The sequence below is a fragment of the Ochlerotatus camptorhynchus genome, unplaced genomic scaffold (assembly GCF_037179485.1).
Source record: "Ochlerotatus camptorhynchus isolate MF236.1 unplaced genomic scaffold, CSIRO-AGI_Acam_v1.1 ptg000434l, whole genome shotgun sequence".
Taxonomy (NCBI): Eukaryota; Metazoa; Arthropoda; class Insecta; order Diptera; family Culicidae; genus Ochlerotatus; species Ochlerotatus camptorhynchus.
Genome location: NW_027040920.1, coordinates 3,479,861 through 3,506,651, shown reverse-complemented (window position 1 = coordinate 3,506,651; position 26,791 = coordinate 3,479,861). Strand labels below are relative to the sequence as shown.

General features: G+C 39.3%; 1 protein-coding gene across 1 annotated transcript in view; it reads right to left on the bottom strand.

Annotated features, from left to right (window-relative positions):
* Positions 1-2,657: 2,657 nt before the first annotated feature.
* Positions 2,658-26,791, bottom strand: part of LOC135711680 (protein zer-1 homolog) — a 35,663-nt gene continuing 11,529 nt past the window's right edge. Inside the window, exons 3-12 of the mRNA XM_065234600.1 lie at positions 13,450-13,827; positions 13,152-13,374; positions 9,205-9,423; positions 8,944-9,146; positions 8,713-8,884; positions 8,483-8,644; positions 8,254-8,415; positions 8,042-8,191; positions 4,201-4,446; positions 2,658-4,140 (exon numbers count right to left, since the gene is read on the bottom strand). Coding sequence (XP_065090672.1) covers positions 3,958-4,140; positions 4,201-4,446; positions 8,042-8,191; positions 8,254-8,415; positions 8,483-8,644; positions 8,713-8,884; positions 8,944-9,146; positions 9,205-9,423; positions 13,152-13,374; positions 13,450-13,827 — 2,098 coding nt within the window. The 3' untranslated portion in view covers positions 2,658-3,957. The remainder of the gene's footprint in view (positions 4,141-4,200; positions 4,447-8,041; positions 8,192-8,253; positions 8,416-8,482; positions 8,645-8,712; positions 8,885-8,943; positions 9,147-9,204; positions 9,424-13,151; positions 13,375-13,449; positions 13,828-26,791) is intronic.

Genomic DNA, 26,791 nt, shown 5'->3' with positions numbered 1-26,791 from the left:
AGGCGTTTTCGTGCAGTTACTCGCCAAATGACAAATCGATCGAACTTTGCACAATTCAAGCTGAACATTGCATTAGGGCCTAAGCAACATTGATCGATTCTCTTCATCGACTTTCTCTTTCGTTAATAACTTGGGTATCGAACCGTTTCTTGTCATGTTTGTCATATTACAAGATAGATAATAGCTTCTTTCAACGATCTGTGCTGATTTTGAAAAAAAAAACATCCAAGATTTGGTAGAAAATAAATTATATGCATTTGAATATTTTTTTAATATAAATTGTTACACTCCAAAAAACTTAATTATTCCCAAACAAAATTGAGAAAAAATCAAAGAAGTCCTGACTAGAATCCACGATCATTCTAAGATTAAGACCTAAGGAATTCTCAGCATTCTCAGAAGAATCCCAAGGAAGTTGTGAAGAGAACTTCACGGAGAATTCTTAGGTGATCCTGAGGAGGATATCAGGTAATTTTTAGAAAAAAATAGAGAGAATTATTATTATAATTTAAAGGTTGTTCTGAGCAGGGCTTTAAATTTTCGAAGCTCTAAATTGAACTCGAGTAGGTATTATCTCTTTCATACAACGTGTTCAACGCATCATTTCTATAACACCTAGCTAGACTATCAGCACAAAACAAAAATGAAAAAGAAGCAGGCTTAGAACGAAAGGCTGGCTATGGATTTTCTCTTCTTTACTTTGCTCATCACTTTCAATGAAAGTAACGTCGATTATCGAGATGAAACGAAACCTCGTTATGGTTTTCAATCCCTTTCACCGACACCCTATCGCCACTCTATCAATTTATTTAATATGCGTTATGTCCCGTTTTCGGTACTTTTGTTTAGATAAATATGTGGATGGAATCTCCAAGTTTGTCTAGGTCAAAGGTAGCAGAGGAGTGCGAATCAGATAGGAAACGGAAGCTAAACAGACTACGACACGAGTCTCAACGGAGACGGACGAACCACCGAACCCATCCACCATCACCACGACGCCGAGGGTTCACTCCATTGATGGGCTGGTTGTCAACCGATCGACGACCGCATTCATGGAAGAACAATTGACACTCCTCAACAAGGGGCTAGGATACGCGGTTACAATCAACCCTAATAAAAAAAAATACCATAAACGAATGATAACCCAAATGATTGAACTATTCCACAAAAAGGTTTGGATGATGCCCGGAACACGTCGTTAAGCAAAATAATCATAACAATTTTATTGGGGAAGCCAGACGTGGAGCAGATCATCATTGACGTAGAGAGAGAGATTACCAAGACACTTGTACCATAGAGGTAACTCTAAGACCAGAAGGTCCCGAAGAAACGTGCTCAACTTTTTGGCTCAGCTCTAACACTCTCTTCGGTCCCCAGCTAATCGATGCACCCCTCGAAACATAGGAAAATCCACGAACCCCTCATTTTATCTGTCAAACTATCAAAGCGAATCAAAACAGACATCGTGTAGTACTAGAATTTCGACTAGAATGCGGTACTTTAATCGTTTGCTTCGGACCAATAGGTTAGTCAAGTAGTGAGCCAATTTAAAATAGTTAGTTTCGTATTGATTGTTGGTGATACCCCATATGTATCAACGGGAAGTCCCTTTAAAGTCACTAGGTTTTTAATGGAACGCACGTGATTTGCACATACACAAATTCTATGTGCATTTGTAAGCGTTAAATGATTTTCACATATGAAAAAGTAGATGAGTGCCTCACTCATAATGGTACCAAATATGGTGGAATTGCAAGTTGCATGTTTACATGCCAGCTAAAATCTTTGTGCTTATTTTCGTGAGACAAATTTGTGTTGTAAGTATAATGGCTGAACATTTTATCACAGACTATTTGTATGGTGAGAATAATTTGTAGCATGTTTCTTTGTTTTAGTCTGACGACAAGGAGTACAATGGATTTAAATGCGCCCTTGTATAATATGCGTCCCATATCCTTCCAGAGACCAGTTTCGCCCGAATAAATTTCTTCTTCTGTGTGTATATTTGCCACAATAAAGATACAATGGTCAAAGAATACTGTAGGATCTTTTTTTATTTGAAATCAAGAAAAAAACATTCAATTTAAACCTTAATAAAAATTATTGAAAAGTACCATGAATTTCATCGAAAGAATCACATTACTTCTACGTGATAATCCCGTGGCTATCTCGCACACTGAAATGAGTGCTTTCATATGAGAATCACGTTACACTTACGTGAAAAATGTGATGGAAAAAATCTATGTATGTTTTCACGTAGCATTGAAGTGAAAATTATTTTAAGTGTATTTGTATTTTTTTTTTTCGAAAATAAAATAATCGAATTGTTACCGAAATGCGTTAAGCATTAAAATCTCAAAATTGTCGGAATGTCACATAGGACAGGTAAATAAGTATACGCCGCTAAGGTTTGAAGTGTACCATGAACGAGACACGCTGGGACACAACAATCCAGCGTTCTTCGCGGTGTTTACCTCAACCTGAACCTGTTCAAGGCTAAAGAAACTCAACGAGATAGACGGTTTAACAAAGTAATGTCAGAACGAGAACAAATATCATTGAAAAACTTAGGACCAGGAATTTGCTTTAACCTGAACAGCCAGCAAACGCCTATTGAGCAGACGCTACAAGGAATGTGATATTCATAAACGATTCAATTATTGCCATTTTTAAGATCTTTATTTGATTTTTTCAAAGATTTTTTTTACAATTTACGGCTGCCAATTCAATGTTTTTTTGCAAAATAAAGTTAGCTTTTGTCCAAAGCTAGGTATATATCTTTTATACATCGACAGTTTATAATCGTTAGAAAAGTGGGGTGCAAACTCAAACGATCCACAACAGGGGTTAAATTATATATAGGATTAGGTAGGGCAAGATGGGTAAACTACTTGATCTATTATTTTTTGATTGTCAATATCAACAGGCTCAATGTAGCCCCAATGCTAGTTTGAAGATGTAAACCATCATTGGGATTGCGTTGAACCTGTTGATTTTGACAAACAAATAAATTAATAAATGTACTAGCTGATCCATCTTGCCCTACCTTACCCTACCTACTATATTTGTATACATTTTTTTTTACTGATGGATAAGCAAAGCTCGAGCCCACGCAGTTGTTTCGACGTTACAGTTGGTCGTCATGAGCTGAAAATCGAACCGATTTTTACAATTGCAGAAATATGCTCCAATACATCAGATTGACCTTATAAACAATAGGTATGCTACAATGTATTGCTTACCAAAGAAAATTTAACGAGAATATGCCGTTTGTAGTATTAAATCTTATTGTACAAGCCGATGGTTAGTGCTAAAACTTATTATAAATAACAAATCAATTAAAAGGGTGTTGCTAGTGAAAGGATCTACTTACAAGGATAGAGGCCTCCTTTGTGCGACGGAAAGGACAGTTTAGAGGGTTCAATATGGGAAATGTACAAATACTTGGTCAGCGTTTGTACGGATCTCGTTTTGCTGACGTATAGGCCGCCATCAATGGTGCCTCAGCAGTTCAGTCATTCGCGTCTAAATATCGTTGGCGCACTTAGTATTCTGATGTAATTTGGTGATGTTTTCAACTTTATGGGGACTACCTATATAGTAGTATATAGTCTGCAACTAATTGGCAATTTGCGATAGTTCTCCATGGGTTGTAAGCATGTAATTCAATTAGTTAACAACTGTTTAGCACGTTACAAGAATGTATATTCTCCGAGTGAGATATCTATTTGTATCACTTTAACTTTGCTGTTACGCATCATGAATAATTTAATTTTATTAAATAGATAGTTTTGCTACATTTCTTAATTCTACTGTTGGTATTTCGTACGCCAGCCTTGTTTGTCTACACATTTTCGCACAAGGTAAATCTATATAGATGTAATGTATGCAGGTGTGCTTACCGAATTTATTTAGCCGCTACTGTGACTATTCGTATGAACGGATACGCAGTATCTTCTAACCGTCTAGCTCCATCTTCCTGCATTGATCCAGCGAATCGGTGAAGTTTTGACAATGCGTTAGTACCATCTGCGCTAACTCCTTCAAACGAGGATATGGCTGTGGATGATCTATCAACTCTTGCAGCAGTTCGACACCTCGCTCTCGTTCAACCAATCGACAGTATTTGATTGGGTATACCTGATCAAAAGACTTGTTTAAGTTTGAAGTTAACGTACCGAAACCTACGGCCAAACTCACTTTGGTTAAGTTCGCAAGTGCCCAGACGGCCCAGTGTTGACAGGCGGGTGTGTGGTAGCAGCGTATTAGTCCGAGGATCGGCTCGAAGCTGCGGTAGTTGATGTTACGCTCGGCAGATAGATCCCACCGTTCGATGGCTTCTACCATGCGAACCAGAACTCGGTCCCGAGTTGGCACGGCGATTGTCCAAGCCGCTTCCCCGTCGGAGGCAATATGCGCCAGCACTCCGGCAGCGTTGTAGCTCACCTAAAACAGTTAACAAAGTGGACCAGAGTAATGAGGCGATTGTTTGGCAATTGTTTATTGTTTTGGCGTTTTAAAGGTTATTTCGGTGATGAATATGTTAAGGGTTTCCAAGGCGTTTAAAAAATGATTTTCAGAGTTCTGAGGCTATTTTTATCATTTGTAAGCTAATTCTGGAGTTGCAAGTTGGCGGGGAGTCTATAATACTATTTTGCGGCTATGATACTACTTAGAGGAAAGTGGGGCCACCTTAAGAAAATCATCACTAATCATACAAAATTCAGTGAAAAATTCGAATAATGTTTAACCAACTGGATCGTTTCAAGCCCTATTTATACCATGAATACAAATTGATTATTAAAAGTAACCTTTGAATCTTATGCAAGAAGATTTAAAAAAAAAAGCAATTTGTTTTGTAACCGAAAAGCGACCTTGTAAGCAATGGGTAAGAATATTATGTTCTCTTGAGGCTTTATGAAGGCTCAACAATTAACAGTTTGAGCATAAGACATCACTTCAAAACATGCTAATAACCTTTTCAGATCAACTCGGATCGTCTTGCGGTGTTGCATAAAATTGTTAGGCATAAAATATCCTATGAGAATCTCAGACTTGACAGCGATTGCAAGTTCACAACGCCACCTGGTGTCGCAAGTGTGAAGACATGGTGTTTCTCCATACATTTTGCTAATAATTTCCCATACAAACTTCAACCCGCTTGAGAAATGAGTAAATATTAACCGATGTCACTCAAATTTGGACCAGAGCCTCAGTTTGGCATAGGGAACAAGTGGCTCATTGACACGGAGGATTGTCGAAAAAACTCAACATTCTGAGCACCCTACTGTGCATGTTAACTCTTCCAAAGTATTTCTTGAACGTTCACGCTATAATAGCGCATATTAAAATAATTGCAAAATTCTAATTACTGTGATCTGTGTGCAAGTATATTTTGGAAATTTGTATGTACATTTTATTTGGCAAGTTATATACTGCCCTGTGCGGCATAACAGGCCCATTCGCATTTTTAGCGGAAATGGGTTATACATTAGAATGGATTGTCAAGCACCATCATTTAAAAACGTACTCGATAAGTTTCTTACTTTGATCTGAAAATGTAGCAAAAAATACCAAAACTATACTGTCCTATCCATAAGGGTCCAGGCGAAAACATCTGCAAAGGCGCTTTTCTCAGCTTAATGTTTTAACGAACGGTACAACTATGCTGAAAAGGGCAGTATATTTATAAATTGGCATTTGGTATTTGAGATAAGACAGATATAGAATGCGGGGTGCCCGCTTAGGGGGAAGCGTAGCCCATGTTATGGTTTCCATTTATTAAATAGTTCAGATAGGCTAGAAATGACAGGTTCATAGTGAGAGAATGTACCATATGGTGCCCGTTCACTGATCACTTTTTAGATCAAAATCAGATTCACATCGTCAGTAAATTTATTTTTTATAAATATATTCTATTATATATTTTTATGGCAAATTTAGAGCATCTTGTTTCAAATAGCACTTTTGTATTTGTGCTATCTATAGCCGTAAGATACGTAAGCTCGGGGAGAATAAATTGTGTATCCAATTCCGTGAAGTGAATTGAGAAGTTGGTTCCTGTTCCAGAGTACCAGATCTGGCGACGAGTAGGTGGAACCTACAATCCGTAGTCGTTAGGTATGATTAAAAACTATCAAATAAGTACAATGGTGCATTCAATTCAACATCAATTTTGTTAAATATATAGAACTCAGATTTACTAGCCAATATTTCAAAGGCAAGAAGCTGCTGCTGTTACGCAGAAATAGGCAAAAGTCGCTGCTGTTACGCAGAAACAGATTCTTCTGCTGCCGTAGAGCAGGGACAGGCGTAGAGCCGTTTCGAAGAAACCAAGGCGTGTAGCCGCTGCATGGAAGTAGGAAAAGCATAAGCTATCACTATAATTTGTAGAAACCAGATCGGAAGAAAAAGGTAAAAACACCTTCAAGGTTGTGTGGTGTTACCATGGTAACGAAGTCCACACGTGTGCAATAAAAAAAAATCTAGCTACCGAGACACCATCAAGCAGCGTTGCCAGGCTGCAAGATTTATCTGGCACAGCCAGAAAAATTTTAGCTCTGCCAGACAGATTTTTTGAGAAATCTGCCAGCTTCCTATGTTAATTTGCTGTGCCAGATTTTTGCCAGACATTTTTTTTGGGTTTTGCCAGATTTTTTCAAAATAAGCCTGGCATCTCTGCCATCAAGTCACCGCCTACTGAGAATGGAAGGTTGGAACATTAGCCCGTTCAAATTTAATCATCTTCCATAAACGCAGGTTCGTAAAGAATGGTTGCGATGGAAGATAAATTTTTGAAGTGGTTGTTGCTGCCAGTGAGGAGAAAAATGCTAATAAATTGAAAAACAAAAACGGGGCCTCGAGCTCCAGGACTTTATTCGATAAAGGGAGCAGATGTTCAAGAAGATGAAAAAAATTAAATTAATCCTTGCAAAACAGCAATAGAAAAATTTGACGGTCATTTTTCACCAAAACAACAATTCGTTCGAAAGGAATGAGTTTTGCAAGCTGACACCGGGAAGTACATCTGAAGGATTGCGTGAGCCGCTAACGAAATTTTTGATGCGATGTACTGAGCAACCGAAGAAGTGTGATTTCGGTAAAACTGCAGCCGAGATTTTCGTATCATTGAAAAAAATAATTTACTACGCTCCTACGGAGTTGAGGGAAAAACTTCTGCATGAGGAGACACTCACGTTACCCCAAGTGACCCGGATGGTTCATTTATTCGAGTCTATCAAGCATCAGGTCCAAGTCATCGCTAGGAATGAAAACAGTTCGTCAACTACTTCTTTCGGAGCGGGCTCGAGAGACAACGTGAACCGTGTGATTGGAAGTGGTAATCCAGCAAACGGTTCTTGCTATCGATGAGGACAGAAGACTAATTACGGGAATGATCGACAGTGTCCAGCGCGTAACAAAGAATGTGAGAAGTGTAGTAAATTTGGTCACTTTGCCCGCGTGGGTTCGGATCCCATTCTCGTCGCCAGATGTGGTACTCCGGAATAGGAACCAACTTTTTAATTCACTTCACGGAATCGGATTTACAAAGAAGTAAATAAACACGTCTTCAACAAAGCGAGTGTAGTAAAAAACGTCAACAGTTTCAACCCCTGATCATGACACATATGCGACATTGCAATTCAGCCATTCCATAGCAAAACGATATAGTGGTTCTCGGAATTTCGTAAAAATTGGTAGTTTTGTTCCTTATCGCAAAATATTCTCTCTACCGATTACATACTGTTGTTTGCTTATATTCATCTAAATCAGTTAGAAATGTTTATGTCAAAACCGTATGAGAATTAATCTCACGAGTGCTTGATCGTTGGAAAATTACAAGAAAGCTCATGATAGCGTCTCGTGATAGTGAGAGGACCTGTTTTCTCATTCTCACATGATGCCCGTTATGTTTACCAGCTCTAGTTTCCGCCTTTTGATAGGGTACCCAGTATTCCGGGACTTGGATCGAAAGTCTGTTTTCCAATTGGTATTTCTATCCTTCTTTGTATGAAGGGTTAACAGTTTGACTCATTCTCACCTCAATTCCGTCACTTGACGAATCCAGCAGATCGGCGAACTCGGTAATAAACTCCGGCGTCATTAGCCGAGGGCGCAAATCTTTCACTTCTGCCACATTTCCCAGCAGGCCCATCATGTTTCGCAGCAGGTCGTCTTTTTCCGGGAACAACTGGAACAGAAGGATTATCCATTATCATCAATTTCTACGAACCATATGCTAGTATCACTTACCTTCAGACACCCTAGGAAGTACTCCATTCCGCGACCATCCAGAAACCGTTCGCAGTTCTTGGCCGTCTCGTCAGTTACATTCCACATGGTTGACCAAGCCACTTCCATGACGTCATCGAAGATCTTACGAGACAACCGGTCACTGATCAAGTTCAGCATGGTCTGACAGTGAAACACAAACATCAGTCATTGGAATTGTGAGCTTGCTTGATAATTGATGAGACCTTACCGAAATAGCACCTAAATCACCGAGGAACATCTTCTGGCTTCCGTCGACTTGGCATGCAAGGGAGTTCAGCAAGTAAATGGCGATCCGCTGAACGAATCCCTCTTGCTCTCGGTAAGATACACCATGCAGGAGAATACGTACCAATCGTTCGTATTCGAATAACTGTAAAAAAATTAAGTGTTTATTTTGATATCCTCAAAAAAAAAACGTTACGACAACAGCCCACTAACCACATCCTGAGGTATGTTAAACTGGCATAACGTCAGACAACCGTTTCGCATCATGGTATCATCCGTTAAATGGGTCGACATTCCATTCAGCAGGGTGTGGATTATGTGATTCTTCAAGGGTACGCCAAATTGAATTTTGTTACGCCCTTTGACGATGTAGAACAGTGTGGCACTGGAAATAATGACAACATAAATTACCCGCTAAGGATTCCGACTTTCAAGTGTACTCACCTGCCACTAATTTGTATATTTTTGACTCGAATGTGTTTGTCCATGGCGGACAGCACAACGTCCAGCGCTTTGTGAATTTGCTTGCAGGTTTCGAACCGCAGCAGGTGGTAGAGATCATTGAGTACTTTTGTTAGCAACTCATGACGATCCTGATAGACGGATGCCGCTACTAGAATCTGATCTTCGGTTGCTTCGCCAGCGATCTACCATTGAGAAATAACATTTAGACGACCGTACCAATCAAACAATGCCCGAGACTACCTTCAGTGCTGGAATATCATGCCACTTGCAAGCCGAATGCGCCGTATAGTACAGACCCAGGAATTCCAGCGGTCGATCGGCTCGACTGGCCAGGCCAGGTATATCGGAACTGCTGGCGGTGTTGTTTGTCTTCATCGCCACTCCATCTCCGGCTAGGTTGGTACCGGATATGTCCAAGTGACGCAGGCGGGGAAGGTTTTCGACCAAGTTTGCCAGCAACTGGAATTGTAGAATCAATTGAAGAATGTTGTGAAAATAGGCTCAAGTGGCTAATATGGATAAGGGAAATGGCTCTAATGTTGGCCTATCGATCTAAGATTGGGCCCATCGTTAAAAATCTGCTATTTATCATTTTTATCTAGATTCTAGATGAACGCATAATTGGGACGGTACTAACATAGAGGTAGCTCTAAGACTAGTAGGTCCCGAAGAAACGTGCTCAACTTTTTGGCTCAGCTCTGGTACTATCTTCGGTCCCAAGCTAATCGATTCACCCCTCGAAACATAGGAAAATCCACTAACCCCTCATTTTATCTGTTAAACTTTCATAGCGAATCAAAACAAACATTGTGTAGTACTAGAATTTTGACTAGAATGGGATACGTTAATCGATTTGCTTGGGACCAATAGGCTAGTCAAGTAGTGAGCCAATTTGAAATCGTTAGTTTCCACCGTTAGTTTGACCGGTGGATATTTTTGGTCGCTATTGAAAATTTATTCCATTGCTGAATTTATGTATGGGCCCAAATTAGAGGCATTTAAGCCGAGATTACATCCATTTCCCATATTTGCTATTTGATGTGTTGGACTTATTACTCATTGGAAGACCGAAGAATTATGAGGATAATCCCGGAAGGTTTTCGAGGCAAATCTAAACAAATTTGAAGGTAGGTCTGCTACACCAAAATGGTTGTAATAACAAATAAAAGCCACAAAGATTATTACAGCGCTCCTACTGGACGTTTTCGGAAGCTTTTGACGTCTTTTTGGAGACAACAACATTAACAATAACGTGTATTTTTTTTCAGTTCATATAACGCTCTTGTTTTGGGCACAGTCACCATGTAAATTAGCATAGAAAAGAAATCGTGCACAGTCACCTGGAAAATCCATCGTGGAATATTCCAAACACCGTATGGCGATGATGGTCCCACTTTTACCCCTACAAAAGTTTGAGCTGGATGATTTATCTTTAAGATAATTAAATATGACATTTTAACCAGGTTAGCAAACAAAATCGAACTGGTTACAGTTACAGATATAAATTCCCTCTTGAGTTTACAGTTGCTTCACAACGATATAAATGTTGAAAAACTCAGGCGTTAGTTAGTTTGCCTTTTTGTCCACCTAAAATATTCATAAGTATTACAAGCGATCAAGAGTTAATGAACAATTAACAAAGCATCATATTACACTAGCTACCCCGCAATCTGATGCTATCATAATTTTCAACAGTTTCAAGCATGCTCAAAAACCCCCAACATTTGCAAGAAAAATTACTCAGGGTGGCAAGTGAATTTACATTTTGAAATTCCTGGCTTTTTCCTGGTTTTCCTGGTCAATGATTTAAAAATTTCCTGGTTTTAAAAACCATGTATTTAAAAAACAATTTTGAATAAAAAAAAATAAAGTGGATCCTGTACCATCATTCTTCGCGCAATGCGGAATTTCACAAACCAAAATAGGTATTGAGGTTCTTGTGAATGCCCGTGAAATCTTTATCTGATTGTTTGCTGTAAAGAAGCTAGTAGGGAGCCGCGCTACTTCGTCGTATCATGGCACCTATTTCCGTTCTATGTGCTAAAACTATAATAGCAAAGCGTTTTCACTCATGTTTTTGCAAAAACATCTTTGCTTACAAGATTAATTACGATTGATACCGAAACATTTGCGATAACCCGTAATATGAGCGATTTTAGGGGTGTATGACGAAGAGAAGCTTAGATACGACGGACTAGCGCGGAGCCCTATCTAATGTCTGAAATTTAGAGATCTATAAGCCCCTAAATCTTTTGGGTTTCTATTTTTGAAACTGCGATTTTTTTAAACTTTATTATTATTTATCTGAAGGTGAAATTGCGAAGTGTGATATGAATGAGGACTCTTTAACCAAACCTTTGCTTCTAACAATTGTACGGATTTCCAGTTTGTTTAAATTTTCCGCAAATTATCAACGATTAAGGATCTTATTTAGCGGAATTTTGATTGCAACATGATTTCAAAATCATATGATTAAAAGATTTCATAAACAACGCTGGTTTAATAACTCTTATTATTAAAAAAAACTGACTGCTGAAGTTCATAGAAACTCCCTAAAGTTCGTAGAACTTCCCTGAAGCGTTAAGCTCTTTCCTGAAGGGTTCATTGAAGTTTGTAAGGCCTGAATTTCATGGGACCTCCCCGAAGTTCGAAGGACTTTTTTTTAAGATCTTAGGAGTTCGGAGTTTTTTGAAATTCATAGGAATTTCTTAAATATCGTAGAAGTACCACGAAGTTCGTGGAAATTCTCAGAAGTTCGTAAGACTTCCTTCAAGTTCGAAGCACTTTCTCGAAGATCTGAGGACTTCCCTGAAGTTTGAAGGACATAACTGAATATATGAGGACCCTAAATTTAGAAGAGCTTCCCTGAAGTTCATAAGGCTTTAAATATCGAAAGGTTTTTCAAAAGTTTGTGGGTCTTTCCTTAATTTCTTGGAAATTCCTTCAAGTTTGGAGAGCTCCCATGAATTTCGTAGGACTACCTGTAGTTCAATCGACTTCTCGGAAGTTCTAGGAACTTTTTTGAGCTTGGAGAACTATGTTAAGTTCAGAGGACTTCCCAAGAGTATTGAAGACTTCTCTGAAGCTCGGAAAAAATTCGTAAGTATCATAGGATTATCCTTAAGTTTTAAGCAATGCCTAAATGTCGTAGAAGTTACATTAAATCTGTAGAAAATTTTGCAAAATTCGTAGTTATTCCCAAAGATTAAAGAACTTCCCTGAAGTTCGTAGGACTTCTCTGAAACTTGTAGAACTTCTCTGAAGGTTCGAAGAGATTTTCTGACCGTCGTAGGTCATCACAGTAGTTCACAGGATTTTCCTGAAACTTGTAAGAGTTTTCCGAATTTAGTAGAACTTGCATAAAGTTCGAAGGCCTTATCTGAAGTTTTTAGAAATATAACTTTTTTTATTGAACATGTTGAACAGGTACTTCAAAGTAGTTACGCGTCGGCACTGCTTAAGTCTGCTATCAATTATGCACAAATTATACATGCAATTGATACGAGAAAAAAATTAAATTAAAAATAAATACAAAATATATTTACTAAATTCTCAGGGTAAATTTTGTTCATCAATGTTTGGTTGTGTGAAAGATTTAGCTTGAACAAAATGATTAGTTTTGACCTGATTATAAAAAGAAACTTTGACATACATAAAATTTAAAACCTAGGGGAAATGTCTATAATGCTGACCTATGGATCTAAGATTGGGCCCATCGCTAAAAATCTGCTATTTTTATCAATTTTATCTAGATGAACGCGTCATTGGGACGTTAGTAATGGATATTTTTGGTTGCTATTGAAAATTTAGTCGACTGCTGAATTAATGTATGGGCCCAAATTAAGGAAACACTTAGGCCGACTTTACCTGCATTTCCCCTATTTAATTTATACAAACAAGATTATTTTCCTGGTCGACTTATGAAATTCCTTGCTTTTTCCCGGTTTTTCCTGGTGAAAATAAATTCCCGACTTTTTCCCGGGTTTCCTGGTTTTCCTGGTTCAGTTGCCACCCTGCTTAACACTAACTCAAGGTATCTTCCAAATAAACTTCAAAATTACATTTTGTTTTATCAAATTTTAAATTCAGTCCTCTACATTCGTAATACGCCCACGAGGTTCAAACCTTTGTAGACTACTTTTTTTTAATCTACCCGAGGTTTCCCAAATAACAATAGCGACACTTACCTTATTGGGGGTCAGGTAATTTCCATCCACATTCGCCCTCGAAACGGACAAATCCAGCGTTTCCAGGTTTTTCAGCTTACACAATGTGGGAAACTCATGGTCCAAGGGCCACACGTTGAACAGGATCAGGGCCTTCAGCTTCGGTAGATCGACCAACGCTTTCAGGCTGAATTCCGCAAATATGCATGCCGTCAGGTCGAGGTACGTCAACTCCGAGAGATGTCTTTGTATAAAATGGGAACATGAGTATCGGTTGACGCATTTGGAAATCGAAATCGATGATGATGATGATATTTACCCGAAGTGGATCGACGGCTGCAGTACTACCCCGTTGAGAATCAGCTGACGCAACTGCGGCAGGACCAACTGGAAGTCGATTGGTGTCTTCTCGTTCGGTTCGCTGTGCTTCAACATGTCAACAAATCGACCCAGTTCAAGCGAACGCAACTGCCTGCAGTTTTCGGTCAGGATGTTCCACGAAGCCGTCGTAATTTTGTTGCAGTACCACATCGAGAGCGAGTTGAGCTTATGCCGTAGCAATATTCGCATGCCTTCATTGGTGATTGTGCTGTTTCGCAGGCGGATATTACGAAGTGGGGTCTTTTCCGTATCCCGGAATATCTGAATGAAGCGGTCGTTGATATCCTGACCGCAGTCCTGCTGGTAGCGTAGGAATCTGAAATCGGAGGTGTTTCAAAGGATTAGATAAGTCGGCTGATTACATCGATACACTTAAGTCAGCTTATTCAAGGATAAGTCTAAGGCCATTTTTTATAAAGCAGATTAGAAACAATATTCGATACGTGTGGTACCTAAATACGTAAACATCAGTAGTCAATTCATTCTCTTGCTCACTTATTAGATTAACCGCTCAGGGGTCACTGCACTAGTGTCATCCCACCGGTCGTGTTCATTCACAAACGAAAACGGCAAACGTCCGATTCGCGTCATTTCACTGTCGACGACAACACAGAATAGCTAGGTACCTAATGTTTTTTGTTACTTTATTTTCACTCAGTATACCGCCAGTCGGAAGACTGCAACAGGGGAATTATCAGCTGTGTGTAGAGATAGCTATAATGAGTATACAACGCGGGTAGACGTAGTATGTATAACAAAAACACAAGCCAGTTTCGTGCACGGTTACGTATCACTACGTACGGGTCATATTACACTGTTACGTGGTGTCCTGCTGATCCGTTGATGTTATTACTCATTCGGCACAAGTCAGGGTATGTAAGTAGTCGATCGAACATAATTTCGGCTTGAAAATATTCTCAACTTTTCTTAGAGTTCCATAGTGTTTGCTGCTGCTGCTTGTAAACGTAATTTTAGTGGGTTTAGGTTATGAATAATGTATGTCATCTAAGGGTCTCAACCATTTGGTGGATTATTTTAACTTTTTGTTAAAATTTGAGAGATGGAAAGTTATCTATTAACCCTGTTATCCTAGCGTGGTTACTTCTGACAGACAAGAAGTTAAATTTTGACAACCTTGGTTAAGTTCTTCTCGAAAACCGGTCGATCGACAACACAGGGATTTTCGAACATAGAAAATAACTTTCGAAATGTCACTTTTAACAACGAGTTAAATTTAACTCGGCAAATGGTTCACAGCCTAAAGATAGCCTGTTGATGTATAATAAATAAATAACATGAGTGTAGGCGTAAAGTTCCAGTTGGGGAGTATGTAGCCATTAAATTAAGGACAAGATTGATAGAATCCACAAATGGCCGCTATCATGGCTGATTTTACAAGACAACGGCCATTTTTGAATTCTATTAACCTTGTCCTTAAGATGCATGATTACATAGGTGCCGAACCGGAAACATTAGACAGACACCGGACACTGAATGCGAAACAAATGCCATCGTTATCGACCGATCATTTCGCAAAAGTTCCAACTGCGCTCCTAGATGTGCATATGAGCAAGAGTTTCGTTGCTTTGTTTTTAATGGCAATCGATCCAAGAGTGATTGAATGAAGTAGCGTCATCATCAATTATCAGTTTACTATCGCTTTGCATCCACGAGTGCATTTGTGAATCGTAGTTATATTTATGATTGGGTAAATTTATTATATTATACGTATATATGTGATCAGTAAAGATGACACCCCATTGGCGCTACGGACGTTTGCCATACGTAACCAGGTAACCAGAATGGACATTAGCCATACAATTATATCCAAATGTGGATGTTAACCATAGTATACGATGCGATAATCGATGTTTGCCTAAATTCATAAATTCTAGTAAAATAATGTATTTCAAATACGACAATTTTCACACTGCCATACTCTAACGGAACTATCAACTCTATACTTTCATCTTCTCATCTATCGTATAAAAATTACCACTTTAGTCTGTTATTTGAAATAAGCATCTTCAACTATGTAAATCGTTGACTTCACGCACAAGTAATACGAAACATATAGTCAAACTTCAAATACGAGTTTTTATTTTGAGTAGAAAAATTGGAAAAAGAATGGAATGATTAATCTTCAGTCATGAAGAACAATTATAGAATCCAGAAAATATCAATAAATAGAATCAAGATAAAAAACAAAGAGAATTGTCAAATCATAAATGCATAACAAATGTTGCGTACTTCAGCAAAACGGATTGTGGGAAACGATCCAGCAATCCATTCCAGCATTCGGCACCTAAACGTAATCTATTTTCCATCAATGCGTAATACAGCCCGAATGACCCATCACCCCAAAATGCTTATTACCCTTAAAGACTCGTTAACTTAAATTTCGAGTTGGATTGTTCAAAAGCTTTTATCAGTCAAAGAACAGCTCACGGTACAAAGAAGGCGTCAACTCCAAGAGAGGGGCTGTCCATATACCACATGGATTCATTCATATGGATGATTGATCACGCAGGGAAAAGAGGTAGCCTAAAACACCTCAAAAACTGCCCACGTGGAATGTGGACAGCCTCAGAGATATAACTTTTGAGCATTTTCAGTAGTAGTATCAAATAACAGCTGGCGAGGTAAACATAGTACGGTGATAGAGGAAATGCTTCACCAAACCCGAGCATCTGTTCGCCATGGAGGTGCGGCTCAAAACGGCGTCTGTTCTCCATGTTAGGAGCGGCTGATCACCGTCCTAGTGCCAGCGTGGGACTCTAAACAGAGCTGTGCACGATGGTCCCCCGGCGAGATAGGGGGTTGGGGCAGGCCCAACAAGCCGCCCTGGAAAAAAACATAAAGTTGAAAATACTGAAGAAAGAAATACGGATCGGAACAATCGGCACAGACCTACGCGACGAAATAAGGACTACGAGTGGAAACTCGGAACATGGAACTGCAAATCGCTCGGCTTCCCGGGCTGTGATAGGTTAATCTATAACGAACTTCAACCACGCAACTTCGAAGTCGTAGCACTGCACGAACTTTGCTGGACGGGACAAAAGGTATGGAAAAGCGGGCATCGAGCGGCTACTTTCTACCAGAGCTGTGGCATCACCAACGAGCTGGGAACCGGCTTTGTAGTGCTGGGTAAGATGCGCCAACGCGTGATTGGTTGGCAGCCGATCAACGCGAGGATGTGCAAGTTGAGGATTAAGGGCCGTTTCTTCAACTACAGCATCATCAACGTGCACTGCCCACACGAAGGGAGACCCGACGACGAGAAAGAAGTGTTCTATGTGCAGCTGGAGCAGGTGTACAACGGGTGTTCGCAACGGGACGTCAAAATCGTCATCGGCGACATGAACGCTCAGGTAGGACGGGAGGCAATGTATAGACCGGCAATCGGACCAAACAGCCTGCATGTATCGAACGACAACGGCCAACGATGCGTGAACTTTGCAGCCTCTCGGGGTATGGTAGTTCGAAGTACCTTTTTCCCCCGCAAGGATATCTACAAAGCCACCAACACACAGAAAACCAAATCAATCACGTTCTAATCGACGGGAAATTCTTCTCCGACATTATCAACGTCCACACGTACCGCAGTGCGAACATAGATTTTTAAATATGGCGTCTTGGGCAAGAATTTGAGTGTAGCTTTTTTGAGCTGTCACGTCGGTTCGTGGGTGGTATGCATGTGCTCAAAACTCTCGACGGTGCATAACACACGTCGAAGTCGAACGCCGCGACCCAACATTGAGCAACTACAGGACGCTGGAGTTGCCCAGACCTACGCGCAGCAGCTGGAAGTTGCCCACGGAAGAGCAGCTTCTCTTGAAGATGGCTGGAGGGATATCCGTTCCGCCATAGGTAGTACTGCTGCAGCGACAACAACGGTGAAGCAGTAGAAAACGAAGGTGGCACGGCAACAGACCTTGAAGCATGCGCAGAAGACGACAGGCTACCGGCCCTTGATCTTCAAGAAGTTGAGGAGGAGATCGGTCGGCTGAAGAACAACAAAGCAACTGGTGTAGATCAACTATCAAGTGAGCTATTAAAATACGGTGTTGAAGCACTGGCTAGACCGCTGCACTGGGTAATTGCCAAGATTTGGGAGGAGGAGATATTACCGGAGGAGTGGATGGAAGGTGTCGTATGCCCAATCTACAAAAAGGGCGATAAGTTGGATGGCTGCAACTACCGCGCGATCACACTGCTGAGCACCGCCTACAAGGTACTCTCCCAAATTCTATGCCGCCGCCTGTCACCATTTGCAAGAGAGTTCGTGGGGCAATACCAGGCGGGATTCATGGGTGCCCGCGCTACCACGGACCAAACTTTCGCGATTTGGCAGGTTCTGCAGAAATCCGCCAGAAATTCTTGGCTTCGCCGATGACATTGACATCATGGCACGGAACTTTGAGACGATGGCGGAAACGTACATCAGACTGAAGGCTGAAGCTAGGTGGATTGGACTTGCCATCAACACATCAAAGACAAAATACATGAAAGAAAGAGGTTCTAGGGAAGACCATGTTAGCATCCCACCCGGAGTTCAGATTGACGGTGACGAAATCGAGGTGGTCGATGAGTTCGTGTATTTGTGCTCACTTTTGACCGCCGAAAATCATACCAGCAGAGAAATTAAAAGACGCATTATGGAAGGAAATCATGCCTACTTTGGACTCCGGAGGACGCTCCGGTCGAATAAAATTCACCGCCGCGCGAAGTTGACTGTCTACAAGACGCTGATTAGACCGGTGGTCCTCTACGGCCACGAGACCTGGACTATGCTCGTGGAGGACCAATGCGCCCTTGGTGTTTTCGAACGGAAGGTGTTGCGTACCATCTACGGTGGAGTGCATATGGATGACGGAACGTGCAGGAGGCGAATGAACCGCGAATTGCACCAGCTGCTGGGAGAACCATCCATCGTCCACATTGCAAAAATTGGGCGACTACGGTGGGCTGGTTCTAGAAAGCGACCCAACAGGAACAAGAAGAAGAGGCGCGCAGCGGGCAAGGTGGATCGACCAAGTAGAAGGCGACCTGTGGACCCTTCGCAGACTACGAGGCTGGCGAAGTGTGACCATGGATCGAGTAGAGTGGAGACGACTTCTTCGGACAGCTGAGGACAACAAGGCCTTAGTCTGATTGGTAAGGTAAGTAATCAAATAACGGCTCATAATACAAATGAAGAATCGACACTAAGGGAGAAGTGATTGGCAAACATCTCAATTGAGTTTTTCAACATAAGTTAGAATAGATCCTGATTTAAAGAAAGAGACAAGTCCAAGAGAAAAATTATGTGTGAGATTTAGATTTCTTTATTAAAGAGACTTTCAATATTATGTGTGAGGATTTCAACTGAATTTTTCAAAAAGATTTGTCAAAGAACAACTCGTAATCTAAAGAAGGAGTCAACTCCAAGAGAAAATTCATGTGAAAGCAATTGAATTGCATTTTTCTTGAAAAAAAAATCTGTCGAAGAACAGATTAATAACGAAACATGTCCAAACAGGTTCATACAGTATTGGCACATAGTGTACAATCTAATTTTATGCTTTTTAGATTTCCCAAATCGTTCTGGAGTTCAGATAAAATGATCTACTATGTCAACCACGATTGGTACAATGCCCCCAGCAACGAAACATGTCCCAATAGATTCATTATGTTTATCCGCAAAATTCACATTCCATTTTTATGCAAATTAGATGTTTGAGGTTCTCCAAACTATCCTGGATTTCAGACCAAACGATTTACTAGGTCAACCAAGACTAAAACGAAATCAAGATGGTCGACGAGTTCATGTATTTGAGCTCACTGGTGACCGCCGAAAATGATACCAGCAGAGAAATTCTCATACGCATTGCAGGACCAACGCGCCCTTGGTGTTTTCGAACGAAAGGTGTTGCGTACCAGGAGGTGGAGTGCATATGGATGACGGAGCGTGGAGGATGCGAATGAACCGTGAATTGTAACAGCTGCTGGGAGAACCATCCATCGTCCACATTGCAAAAATTGGGTGACTACGGTGGACTGGGCACGTAGTTAGAATGCCCGACAACGACCCAGCGAAAATGGTTCTCACAAACGACCCAACAGGAACCAGAAGAAGGGGCGTGCAACGGGCAAGGTGGGTCGACCAAGTAGAAAGCGACTCCGGACCCTTCCAGTAGATCGTAGAGATCGAGGAGAGTAGAGACGACTTCTTCAAATTTTGTTCAACCCCTTTTTTTAAATCTTATAGTGGAAGTGCACCAGTGTTGGCCATAGGTTCCTATTTTGGCCACACCTAAGAAAACCGATTAAATTACAATATTTGTGCATTTTGTGGTCGAAATGTTTATGTACACCGATGAATATGATTTTTACCCATAAACGGAACGCAACTGAACATCTCAAAATTGGAAACAACGTGAAATATCATCAAAAGGTGGCCAAAATAGGAACATGGCCAATACTGGCGCGTTTCTCCTATACTGTTTCCCGCACTCTTGCTCTTTTTCAGTGGTTTCAGTTTATTGTGCCAAAGTATGTCTAAAACATCCATTTCGTTGATGTTGAATGTGGAAGATTTGCAATCAAAGTTAAAATTAGTAGAAGAAAAAAGTCTGATGCGGGGAGGGGCTGACAACATTTAGAAAGCACTGTTACATAAGCAATTTCATATCATTTACACCAGACTAGCCAATTACGACGAAAATATGTAAATGATACAATTGGTATTAGCTTCCAAGATAACAATTACATAGGGAAGGGAAAACAGACTACTAATCTATTTGGCCCGATCCAATAAACTTGTAAACACAAAATTCTATGCAGGGAAGATTTACCGATTAAGTTTGAATATTATTTATTTAGTAATGGACAAATCAACATACTCTCGAACATGCGTAATCAAGCTATTTCGTTTGCATAATACTAGTGTTGATTAGCGTACGATCACCCAGCGATGACAACATCAAGCAGACGACAGCACAAACGAACGTTTCAAAAGTCCCTGATCGTGAACTTGTGCCAAGTTTTTGCAACTTGTAACCCGTTTGCCTTGTGATAGGTCAACATCACTTGGCCTTTTGTGGTGGTTTATGGCGGTAGGTAGCCGGTTCAACCTCGAACGTCTGACTAACTTGTTGGATTAAGTTGTTTATATGATTTTCAAGTCCTTCACACTGTGGAAGTCTTAGAACATTTAAACAATTTTGAATGTTTATCGTTTATGCCTTTGCCTGCATCGGTAGTGCTGTATTAATGTTTATACAGCTTCGGTTAAGTAAGCAATCTACTTGCTAATCGACCAAAAATAAATTATAATTTACCTTGAATCGGGCACGATTCACGCTTAAAATAGGTTACCTAAAATATTAGAAGCAGCACTGTGATAATACTATACTTATAAATCGCGAACCGTTTGATTCACACTGTCTTTGTGAGCCGCCACAATTACAACACCATAAAGCATTGTTCGGTTTAAATGCATTTATTTTTTTCATATCGCCCACCTTGAAATGCTTCAACTGTCCGACGAAGTAAAAATATGCAAAGCAGCATTGCCAACTTGGCTGCTTCTTTGATCATTCAGAGCACAAATTTCTTGGTAATCATGTCAAACTGGTTTTCGTCCACTCCAAATTATGGAACATTTTCGGATCAAGAACTAGATTTGACCTACATATTTTTATCACATCGGATAGTTAAGAATTTATACATGAGCCGTTTCCCTCGCCGTTTCCATACATCGGCCAGCGACGAGTAATCAGACAGATTGGGCATGTAAACAAATGTCCACGTGTTTATCTTGTTCCGACAAGCTACAACATACACAACAAACAGCAAATTATGTGAAAACATTGCTTTGTGCTTGTGCGTACGTAGGCAGTAGCATTGACAGTGACATCAATGTAAACAACTTTTTGTGCAACAGCTCTATTTTTTGTTTTTCATTTTGTCTGTCTCGACGGTGACGCCGCCGGTCAATCTCGGTAAACGTTGCAACGAAACGTTATTGAAGTGTGCTGTTTCCCTTTATAAAGCTAGACGTGCGGTTAGATAGGTAGGTAGATACCTACTGTTTTTTTGTTTAAATTGCACTTGATACGAGAAGTAAACCTAGACTGCAAAATGGCAGAGTAAGCTTGCTTTAGCGTTGGTGAAGTAAGTAGTGTACAATTACTTCTAACAAAATGCTGTACACCGCGCTACTGACTGTGAATTTGTAGGTCAAGTTAACTAGAGCAAAGGTACAGGAAGGGCAAGCTGAATCTGCGATTTGTAATTGACGCAAACATAATTCAATGCATTCGAACTTTTTCATTAACAAAACAAACGACGAATAGTACATCAAATTTAAGAATAAATATTATAGATCCTCTGAGATAAGAACTGATAAGATAATTCGATTGAACAAAACATTAATAATTGTTTATACTCGACAGTCATGACAGCAAATCTAACCTGAGTTAATTTTGCAACATCAGGATATGTCGATAAACAAAACATTTTTTCATCAAGTCAGCCATGGTAACAATAATTGATTAATTCAGTGCCAACATTTCAAAGGGGCGTAATTGTATTAGTAAACAATGGCTTTAGCCGTCGATTTCTCGCGAATTAGCATCTTCAACTATAGATAAAATTGATAAATAGCTGTTTTTTAAGCGATGGGCAAAATCTTAGATCTATAGGCCAATATTAGAGGCATTTCCCCTATGTATTATATTGAAAAGCCATGAATGGGCAATTTGTTATTGGTTTTCAAAAAATGGTGTAAATCCTTACATCGATACACATTTTCTGATTTCATGGTGCATTCAAATGATTAATTGCAAAAATCGCCAGTTGGGAACACTACTGATAAATCTGATCTCATAATTCGATTGTAATAAAATATAGAAGGTGGCCTCCCTTAGCTCAGTCGGTAAAGGCGCAGTAATAAACCCCGTCCCCGTCCGGTCTAAAAAGTTTCCGGGAGTATGATTGTACTTGCCACACAATAATACTAATCCAGAGCAGGCATGGAAAATCGTTTGCATTCATTTCATAGGGGAATTTACGTATTCTCGTCAATCTAAGCAGCGTCCGCACTTCTATTAGCATTTTCACAGCGTCACGCACATATATGACGTGTCTGTTTGTTTCAATTCATCTGCTGCTTGCTTCTCTATCCATTCCAATCGACAGAATTCTTCAAAACTGTTTGAAAGCGTTTTTACAACGCTCTAAACTTCTCAGGTGAGTGTGACTATTGTCGGCAGCCTCTTTTTCTTCGGCAACCTTCCCATTAGAACTGCGTGTTAACCAGCTGTTCTATTATCGGCAACTCGAAATCAGCCCCATTTTGTATTACGTATGCTTCATTTGAAGAAAAATCTGGCATAAAAGGATTGCTCGGTCCTACAAATATAATCAGATTGAAGCTGAAAGACTAAAGAATCATTTGGATACATTCAGGGAAGTGTGTTGATGGTAAAACATAGTGAAATTAACGTTTAAATTTTGATTGCCGAAAACAGTCAATGGGTGCCGAAGCCGACATTTACCCTACATCCATTTACATTCTTTTGCCTCTAACTTTTTTCATCAACAGCATTCCGCAAAATGATGTATAGAGCTTTTGTAGGTTTTGTAAAATACATTCACTGAAAAACAGTAGTGGCTTCTGTTCGCTCTGGTTTGTCATGCATAAGAGATACAGATTTGAGTTATAAGCAACCTACAAACGCTCAATACATCATTTTGCGGAATGCTGTTGAAGCAAAAAGTTAGAGGCGAATGAATCTAAATGAATGTATGAAATGAATGCAAATGATTTTCCATGCCTGATCCAGAGTGGCCACAGAATTTAAGAAATTAAATTCCCGGTTTTCCCGGGTGCCCACCATATTTTCCCGGTTTTCATATTAACTGTAAAATATGTCAAACAAAAAGGAATTTCGGCATGGTTGATTTCAGCAAAAGATGTCACGAGAAAAAAAAATTGCAAAACGCAACAAACCGAAAAATCACATCAAAGAGTTACCAGCATGTGATTTTCGCAACAGATGTCACTAGTAAAACAAGTTACGGCGATTTATTTTTATGGAGAGACCATTTTCGAAAAAATGATATTTTATGCTCATAATAGCTTTCATTTTTACCAAACTACCCTCTCAAATAGTATTTCTTTCTGTTTTCGCTTCTAAAATCGATATTTTTGAATTTTTTGTTTTGAAATGTTGTACCCATGGAATATTTGTATGGTCTACTAGGCCGAACGCATTTTAGTTGAATCAGGGCTGTTACAAGATTTTCTAAATTTGATCCGTGAAATCCGCGATTCCTCAAAAGAAATCCGCGACAACAACAAAATGTTTTCATTGCCTAAAAATAGCATTTGTACTACACTACATGGCATTTCAAGCTTATTGCTTATAGCATATTAGATAGTTGCCTGCTCTCAACTTAGGGTTCTTTGAAGTACTTTCACATTTTAATTGAGAGCTTTCTATGCCTGTACCATCCTATGCCCAAGGAAGTAGAGAAATTTTCCAACCCGAACAATTGATAGACCGGACTGGAATCGAACTCAGTCGCCTCCAGCATGGACTTGCTTTGTATCTGCGCCTTTACCGACTGAGCTAAAGGAGTATCGTTTGTAACCTTTATTTTTTTTTAAATAACATTGTATCATCTTTAGTTATTTATGTATAGTATAAATTCTATTTAGTGAAGTGTTTTATACACCCTTACATTATGAGATTCTATTGAATAGTACCGGCCTAGATTTAATGGAACATTATTTAAAAAAAAATAATGCATTTTCATTTGAAATGCAAATTTTCTTGAAAATTAACCATTGCGTCTCTGACGTATTTTACTGTCCTAAATGGTGTAGGATTTGGCTCTAGTTTTCTCAATTTTTTACCGATACAAAGCAGAAATACCAGAGTTTCATAAGTCACACTTGTCGGTCACTTCGCGGTTGTGTATTTACACGGATATTCCTTGGGTTCTGTCCAATGGTGAGACATTTTCATGATATTTTTTTTAATTTCTAATATGAACCTAGCACTTTTCGTCGTCAAATCATAACCGAATCGTATATATATGACTTTGTGGATCATGCACGACTTATTACTATGTATACCGGAAATTATAGGTTTTCCAAATCGTCCAGGACATCAGTTGATTTGTGCCTATGTGGATCATGCATGATCTATTTCCGAGTAATCCAGAAGTTCAAGGTTCTTCAAATCGTCCTGGAGTTCAGATAATTTGATCAACTAGATCAACCGAGATTGGGACGATGTCTTTAGTATCGAAATATTTCCAGACAGATGCACAGTGTATATGTGAATCATACATGAACTATTGTCATGTATACCAACTGTTTTAAGTTCTCCAAATCGTTCTGGAGATGATTGATGATTGATGACAGATGATTCATTCTACTAGTTCAACCATGACTGGGATAAAGTCTGTAGTATCGAAATATGTCCAAACAGATTCATAGCGTCTATATGGATAATGTTTAATTATTACCACGTATACCAGATGATCTAGGTTTTCCAAATAGTCCTGCAGTTCAGAAGATTTGTTTACTAGATCAACGAAGACTAGGATAATATCTGTAGTATCGAAATATCGAAATACTGGAAATCCTAGAACATTTGGCATACACGGAAATAGGTTGACATGATCCACATAGACACTGCAAATTTGTTTGGGCATATTTCGATACTACAGATATTGAATTAGTCTTAGGTGATCTAGTAGAAAAATAATCTGATCTCCAGAATGATTTCAGAACCTATAACATCTTGTATACGTAGCAATAGGTCGGGTACAATGCACATAGACACTTTGAATCTGTTTGGACATATTTCGATACTACAGACATTATTGCAGTCTTGGTTGATACAGTAGAACAAATCAACTGAACTCCAGGACGATTTAGAGAACCTAGAATATCCGGTATACATGGCAATTACTCGCATATATACGATTCGTTTATGATTATCATTCTGAGGCTTTGACATTTGTAAGGAGCATTGGGCTATGCTTATTTTGTCAGAGATTTGTGATCTATAAAAATCTTCAAGTTCCTAGTTTTTGAAAGAAAACTTATGTTTTTTTTTAATATGGGATTGAGAACAATACTCAAAATGTGCAATTTTCGAATCATTTTTTTTTTGCCCTGAAAACTTTTCAAGAATGTTCAGGTCTCGAACAACTAAAAAGATCTAGATAAATCTCAGGAGAATTTAAATGAAATTAAAGTGTGAATTCAAAAGTAATGCTGAGAAGAATTACCACAATATTCTGGCTAACATCCTAGATGAGTTCTAACTAAGATTAAAAGATAATTCTGAGATAAGTGCTCAGAAATTATATGATGAATTCAAAGGAATTTCTGTTGGAAGAAAAGAAGTTCTGTATTAATTGAGTTCCTTGGTAATTTATAGAATTATTCCATGATAATGGTGGAAATAACTTCAACGAGAATTTTATGGGAATCATGAGGAGGACATCAAGTGAATTTTAAGAGTATTTTGATGAGAATTCAAAGAGAATAATAAACAGAATTCAAATGGTGTTCTGAAGCTGATTTAAAAAGAAATGGACTCAGGAAGAGAGGAGAGGTTTCTAGTCTAGCCTAGTCCCTTTTCTAGTCCACACATGCTAGGATTTCTGAGGAGAGCGTTGATTACAATTTCGAGATAATTTTCCAAGTAATGTATTTCTCAGAATAATATTAAAGGAATTCTATGGAGGATTCCAAAGAAATTCTTAGGGGAATTTCAAGAGAATTCCAATATACGATAAGAGTTCCAAGCATATTTTCAAACTGAAAATGAGCATCCTATGAGATTATATCTGTATGACAAATCGACGATCAAATGCATTGTTTACAAAAGCAGATACGTCCCTTCTAAACAATAATCGTGATAGGGGAATGGCTCTAATGTTGGCCTATGGATCTAAGATTGGGCCCATCGCTAAAAATCTGCTATTTATCAATTTTATCTAGATGAACGCGTCATTGGGACGGTACTAATGGATTGAAAATTTAGTCGATTACTGAATTTATGTATGCGCCCAAATTAGGGGCATTTAGGCCGACATTACATCCATTTGTGTTTAATTGGAAATATGAATAACTTTGCGGTCATCAAAACAAAACCATGTTTTTCTCGGATCGGTGCGAATGTTATTTCGTCGTAAAGAAAAATTACTCTTGAATCTTGATCTTGAACTCATCCATAAGATATAGAGACCAAGTTCAGAATACCAAT